Source organism: Lissotriton helveticus, chromosome 1_2, assembly GCF_964261635.1.
Source record: "Lissotriton helveticus chromosome 1_2, aLisHel1.1, whole genome shotgun sequence".
In the NCBI taxonomy this organism is placed as follows: Eukaryota; Metazoa; Chordata; class Amphibia; order Caudata; family Salamandridae; genus Lissotriton; species Lissotriton helveticus.
Window position 1 is genome coordinate 229604725 of NC_136058.1, and position 7232 is coordinate 229611956.

A 7232-nucleotide genomic window follows, 5' to 3' on the forward strand; every position below is an offset into this window, starting at 1 on the left:
CTTGATAAACCTGTTAGAATAAACATGTTCTTATTATTGCCATTACCATTAAGACAGGGAGAAGTAAAAGCCTGCCCGTATCTTTACAGTGCCTGTCTGGTGACGTCAAAGAGGAAACAATTAATTTGATCATATGAGAAATGGAGGGAAGAACACGGAAGAGAGCATGATCATTCCATATCCCACTACTCTCCAAAACCCACAGAGTTATCATTTACCTACTGCACCTTTTTTTGTAATAACTCTAGGCTCACTTAAGAGGAAAGACTGTTGAAGTACAGATACAGAAGGAGATGTTTGTGAACGACCCCCACTGTTAATGATTCATAAACATTTATTTTTCCTTTGGGTTAGTAAGTGTTGTGGTCTGCATACCGACCTGATCTCATGTCATTCCAGATCCAAAGAGCATGAAAATGCATATGAAAATGAGGTTGAACCAGAGGCTGCAGTCATTACAACACCTATGTGAACCACCATTCACCCTTCACATACTGTGGACCTGAGTACCAGCAAATTCTCTTGCAAGATGGAATAGCGATGCTTAGAAGCAACATCCAGATCTGTCATATTATTGACATGTATTATTTCTATATTATCCATATTGAAACTATGTGTGTTATTATACGTGTGTACATTTAAGATGAAAATGACCAATTCATGGTATTGAATTTGCGAGTATAAATTTCCACTTTTCTGGAATGTGGTCTACTGTTTTGTTACAAAATCAGCTTTGTGTGGAATGTTTATTTTCTGCCTTTACAGAAATAAAGTTTATAGACATTTTTTGAAACTGATTTGCTTTCTATACTGAGCTAATGCTTCACTGTCATGATGTAAAATATTGTCCATCCTCATGATGGAAAATATTGGTCTTCCTCAGGGAAGCTTGTATAGGATTGTCAGATATGACTATCTTGCATCAGAAAAACGCAGTCCTCCGCTCAGCAGGAACACTGTCCTGGGCATTGACCACAACAGAAGTAGTTACCAAGTATCGCCATGGGAAAGGAGCAAATCATCAAAGCTGTTCTTCATTCTCATTGACCTCTCTCACATGATAATACAACTGTGTTTTTGCTGCTCTTCAACATACATCTTCCCAAGCCTCAGATTCACATTCCAGTAGATAATATACACATATTGTTATGTTTTTAGCACTTATAGAGCACACTTTCGGTGATAAATTGGCAGAAGCAAGATAGCTGCTTGGATTACAAAATTTACTGAGACCTGCTGAATTACATGCTGGAAAGCATAACTATCTAAAATTGTTTGCTAAGGAATAGATTGCAAAGAAATATCATGAGCAGGGCTAGTACATCACAAGAAATCTAGACTTTACATACATATATACGTACAAAAATTACAAACTACACCTAATCCCATTACCACTTATACCCTAGTATATTGCCACTGGTGTGAAAATCATAAAATAACATAGAGTGTATTTAAGTGGAAATGCGTTTGGTCGGATTCAAAAATGAAATTAATGTTGGAATTTTAATTGTAAGATATTTATAAAAAGTTAACGTTTGTTAACTCAGTACTTTTGCACACATATAATTAGAATTTTTTTTACAATCTATGGGCCTGATCTAGTCCAAGGCCTGAAAGTAAACTTAGTTGTGCATCATCCAAGGGTACAAGGTGCAAATTAATGCATTTACTCTCACATATGAAAAGTTAAAATTTACCAGCTATATGCCAACTTTACAAATACCAAGTCCCAGAACTTTGAACCTCTCATTAGACCAGGAGATCCAGGTACACTGACAACTAATATCCTCAAGCAGTACAAACAGATTACGTTAGAAGAGTTTATTAATCTACTATCCTCTGCTAAATCTGGCTCGCCTTGCAACCTCTGCCCCCCCCCCCCCAGAATACAGCCCTTCTAGCCCCTAGCTGTGCCTCTGAAATTCAAAAAATTAACTGCTCAATTCAATCAGGCATAATCCCCATCCTAAAGAAGGAAGCTTATGTACGATCTATATAAAAAAAAAAACGGCAGAACCTCAGGTACTCGGTAATTACCGTCCAATATCTTTACTACCCCTGCTGGGTAAACAATTGGAAACATCAATCAACAGGCAGCTAAGCTCATATCTTGAGACTAATAACCTCCTGGATCCATCACAATCAGGGATTCGTCCAGGCTTTAGCACTGAGACCGCTATCCTGGCAGTGACTGACTCCCTAAGGCAGGTAGTGGACGTCGGAAGATCAATAGGTCTGAGCCTCCTGGATCTCTCCGTGGCATTTGATACCATCTCGCACTCAAAGCTCGTGGAGAGACTCCATGCCTGTGGTATTCAGGGCACAGACCCAAAATGGCTGCAGAACTTTTTAACTGACAGACATCAAACGATAACGCTAGGACCCTATTACTCGAAGAAAACTTGCTTGGACAAGGGCGTACCCCAGGGCTCCTGCCTGAGCCCAACACTATTTAATGTTTATATAGCCCCTTTGGCTAAAATTGTAGAACCATTTGGGTTTGAGATAAATTCATATGCTAACGACACTCAGCCTATGTTTACAATTGGTTCCAATATAGAATCTGAGAACATCAGTTTCTCGGCAGGCATGCTAACCATCTCGAACTGGATGACTGAGAACTGTCTCCAGTTTAACCCAAGTAAGACCGAGGTTATGCTAATGGGGAAAGCATCAACCATCTGGACGGATGACTGGTGGCCATCCCAGCTTGGAACTGCCCCCTCTCCAAAACAGTCTGTGAAAAACCTGGGAATAAAACTAGATCATTCTTTATCTATGAAATATCATATTGCAGCCATCACCAGCTCCTGCTACTATAGCTTGCGTCTTCTACGCAAGATTCTGCCCTATCTGCCTATCAAACATCGCAGAACTGTGGTCCAGGCTATCATGATCAGTCGCCTGGACTACGGAAATGCACTGTTGGCTGAAGTAGGAAAGACGCTGCTCGCCAAACTGCAGGTGATCCAAAATACTGCAGCAAGAGTGATTCTGAATCGCCCGGCAGGCTCTCCATTAGGCCCTTTGCTGCGAGAGCTTCACTGGCTCCCAGTAAGGAAGCAATCTAATTTTAAAATCTGCTGCCTCATCTACAATGCCTTAAATGGCAAAGGCCCCCACTATCTACAAAATCAGTTAATCAAACAGGTATCTGGTTGAACTCTCAGATCAAATTCCTTACCACTCCTAAAGGTTCCCCGAATACGTCTCAGTCGTACCGGTGGAATGGCATTTTCATACCTCGCCCCACATTACTGGAACCTACTGCCCATCGCCCTGCGTGAATGTACTTCCTACAGCATCTTCAGAAAACAATTAAAAGCCTTCCTGTTTTAACTAATGAATCACTCCGGCTCTGACTTCCTCTGCCAGCCCTATCACTAAGTAAGCGCCGAGATGCTGCCGGGTGAGTCGTGCGCTATAAAAATGTCCCTAATATAACATAAGAGCTGTGAAGGTATAGCTACATACTGTGAGTATGAATGATTAACTCCTCAGTTCATTTGTGATCAATTACTATGTAAGTATTATTCAAATAGAATTGAAGTAAGTCTTCTTGCCTGCAAAAACCCTTTATTGGATAAAGCTGTTGACATAATTAAAAGTATAGAGTCTTCTCAAGGAGGTGCCAAACAACTAAACATATTGTATACAGCTAGCTGTGCATATAGCTAAATTAGTACTTACTAATATGTTTCAGAATTCAAAACCGAATGCCATTAGATTTAGAAGTAGAAATTATACATGACGTTATCCAAAACTATCTGCTGTAGGTGTGGTTCCCTAACTTTTGTCACATTCCAAGAACAGTCCAACTTTGGGCAGGGATGTTGGAGATATAATAGAGTAGGTTAATTTGGGAAGGTTTGTAGAGGTGGTAAACATATTAACGTTAGGCGTGTTACTGGTGAAGAACTTCCTGATGAAACTCAATCTCTGGGGGACAAAGTGAGTGAACTGGTGGTCTTGATGTGTTGGAAGTTGGTAGTGTACAAAACCGTAAGCCATACAGTGATCCTAATATTGTGATCACTATTGAAAGCATAGATATACAAATATTGGACGTCTGCGGTGCCGAAATCATGAGCATTTCTATCAAAAATTATAAAACATGTTTTTCTGAAAAGCTCTTATTGACTCAAGAAGTGGTTGCCCCCCCCTTTTAAGATAGTAAAATAGTAAAATGTACCTTTTGTCCATTTTTGGGCAGGGACTGGGTTTAAAGATACGAATATAAATAGAAAAGTGTATATTTCTCACAAGGGAATCATTGTTTTGCGATGGTATTATTAGCCTGATTTTGGTGTGGTCATTAAACTTGTTAATAAGTGTCCAGTCTCACTGACTTTATTAAATCTTATCAAAACTCATGCAGCAATTAAGTCAGTTATTTGTGAATAAGGTGATAATAATCAAGAATTGTATGCACACTACTAGGTTGAAGGAGGTGTGCACTCCTGTTAAACACAGAGTCTGAGATATACCACACGTGTAAGGGAGGGAGCTATCAAAAGTCCTTCAGAAGATGCAAGAAGATGGGTTTTCCCTATGGGGTTAGCGAAACAGACAATAGAGGAATTTTGTCTTTCCATTGATATACACAGTCTCAACAATGCTCTTTGGGTGGAAAGTTTTCCTCTTTCTCATGGAAGAAGGCCCGTCCACGTGGTCACTAAGTTAAGTCTTCTTCCTGCAACCCATCAGGTGGAATTGGATGTTTTATCCCCTCATTTTACCGATTTTATGACACTTAATAGTTGCATACAGTTTATACTGGCCTCAGTAGTTTCTGTATTGCAGAAGATCATGACCTGAATGTTGGAAGGTTTAAAAAATATGGTTGTGTTTCAATACGACATTCTGGTATTGCTGAAATGGAAGTTGAACACAATGTACTGCTCAGAAAAGTTCTAACGATAATATAAGAATATTGTGGTCCATTAAGGTGTGACACATGTATTTGTCTTGTAAATGAGGTACAATATCTGAAACTTACCCTTTCGAGGGAGGGAATTAAACCAACACCAGGTTTGGTGGTTGGCACTGTAAAGGCTTCACATTCTAATGGCAGAGATCAGTTACATTCAGGCTTGTGTGAGTTTACTCAAAATTAATTTAAAACATGTTCTAGTTGCAAAGAGTGGTACAGAAACCTGTTCAAAGGAATTGTGAGTTCAACTGAACTCCTGTGTTTCAGCAAAATGTTTAGTTAATCAAAGTATAGAATCCTTTCCTGCACTAAAACCAATATGTTGAAGGTTCCTGAACATTTGTAGCTCTAGACCCTAGTGCATATGGCATGAGTGCAGTCCTTGGTTCCAAAGAAGTCATGATTGATTTTCATCAAGGAGGATGGTGGATGTAGAATTGAAATGTTGACTTGTATTTTGGGAAGTGGATTGTTTAAACCTTATGTACGGGAAAGAGGGTTCTGCTTGAGAACAGATAAACCATTCATGGACATTTTGCAAGGCGAACAAATTAAGACAGCTATGGCTAGATTGGCAAAATTATCCACTAAGTTACTTGAGCGTTGAGTATAATGCAGATGGGAAAAATGTTGGGGCTCATTTCTTAACCTGATTACCTGTGAGCAGTGGATTGCAGAAGGATTTCACAGAATGAGATGCAGAGGAATGCAATATTGTGAATGTGGAAGATAGTGTGATTTGTCATGATGTGAAGGAATGGAATGAAATAATGGAGGAGAATGGGGTGTTAAGTGAAGTGGTAAGTTTTGTTTTCTCTGGATGGCCTAAAGACAAATAATTGCCTGTAATTTTACAGTTATTCCATATTGATCCTTAATTGGAAGGAGGTTTATTGGTGAGAGTTACTAAATGAATTCCATCTACTTGTATAAGATAAAGTATTCTGGAAATAGCTCAAGCTGGACACCTAGGAAAGAGTGCCACTAAACGGAGAGTTAAAAGTAATTTCTGGTCGCCTGGGATTGAAGGGAGAAATGGAAAGCCTGGTTCAAGACTGTATACATTGTAATCTTAGTTATAAGCACATGGTCACATAGAGTCCCATAGCGTATTCTGTGGAATGTCCTGACAGGTTACAGTAGATAGTAGCAGTTGACTTTCTTGATTCCCAATCATATGAGATATTTCATTGTAATGGTGGACCATCTTTCTAGATGCTTTGAAATTAAGGGTGTTTCAGAACCCACCACTACTAGTGTCATATGTTTTTTTCAAGAAGTCTATGCCAGGGAAAGTGTTACTAGTGAAGTCATGACTGATAACAGTGTTTTGTTGATTTCCTCCAACAGTTTTGGGATAAATGCGGGGTCAAACACACACTTTGTTTAATCACCCTCAATCTAACAGCAAGGAGGAAAGGTTCAACAATGTATTAGTGGTGTGTATTCAGAGTGCAATCAAATCCTGTGTGAGGTTTGGGGATGTAATAAGAGATCTACTTTAGTTTTACCCTAATGCACCACATTGAGTCACAAGCAAGATTCCGTTACAGGCCATGAGGATGAGAAATATGTTTTGAACATTTTGTCCCTTTCTACAGACAGATTTGAAAATAGGAAAATGTGAGTGTGTGGAGTTGTCTTACATATGATGGAATGTTGAGCCTATTGCCAGGCTGGAATGTTATTCTTTGAAAAGGATTGTAATTGCTAATAGCTGTTAAGCTGAGGTGGAGGTACCTGCTCTTACTGTACAATAAAGATACCTTGTATTCACAACCTGCGTGAAAGTGTATCTTTACAATGGTGACGAGTTGACTTCTTAAGTCCCTCACGCCACGACAATCCATTATAAAGTGACAATTGGATGTTTTCCATTAACAAGCGGTTGATTCTTTCAACTAAGCCATTCGCTTGTGGCCTGAACATAGCAACTCTTTCATGATTGATTCCAAGTTTGCATAGAAATTCTTGCATTTCCTTTGTCACTAGTTGGACACCGTTATCTGATACCAAAACATTTGGAATTCCTTCATTCAATACTCTCTCCATAAATGCAATCACCTTTTGTGTGTTCACACACTCTGTGGTTTCAACCACAAACCATTTGGAATGGTAATCGACCAGAACCATCAAGAACTTGTTACGTGACCCAGGTCTGGAGATTGGGCCCAAAAAATCTATTGCTACTCTTTCCCATGGGCATTTGGGAAATGACATACATGCTAAAGGAGGTTGTCTAACTACCTTAGTTTTATCAGCATGGGCACATGCACTGCATTCCTTCACTACATCCTCT

General features: G+C 39.4%; 1 protein-coding gene across 1 annotated transcript in view; it reads left to right on the forward strand.

Moving 5' to 3' along the window:
- PDZK1IP1 (PDZK1 interacting protein 1) overlaps nt 1-6712 on the forward strand; it is an 86112-nt gene extending 79400 nt beyond the window's left edge. The window contains exon 4 of the mRNA XM_078671574.1: nt 400-6712. Coding sequence (XP_078527700.1) covers nt 400-472 — 73 coding nt within the window. The 3' untranslated portion in view covers nt 473-6712. The remainder of the gene's footprint in view (nt 1-399) is intronic.
- The last annotated feature ends 520 nt before the right edge of the window (nt 6713-7232 follow it).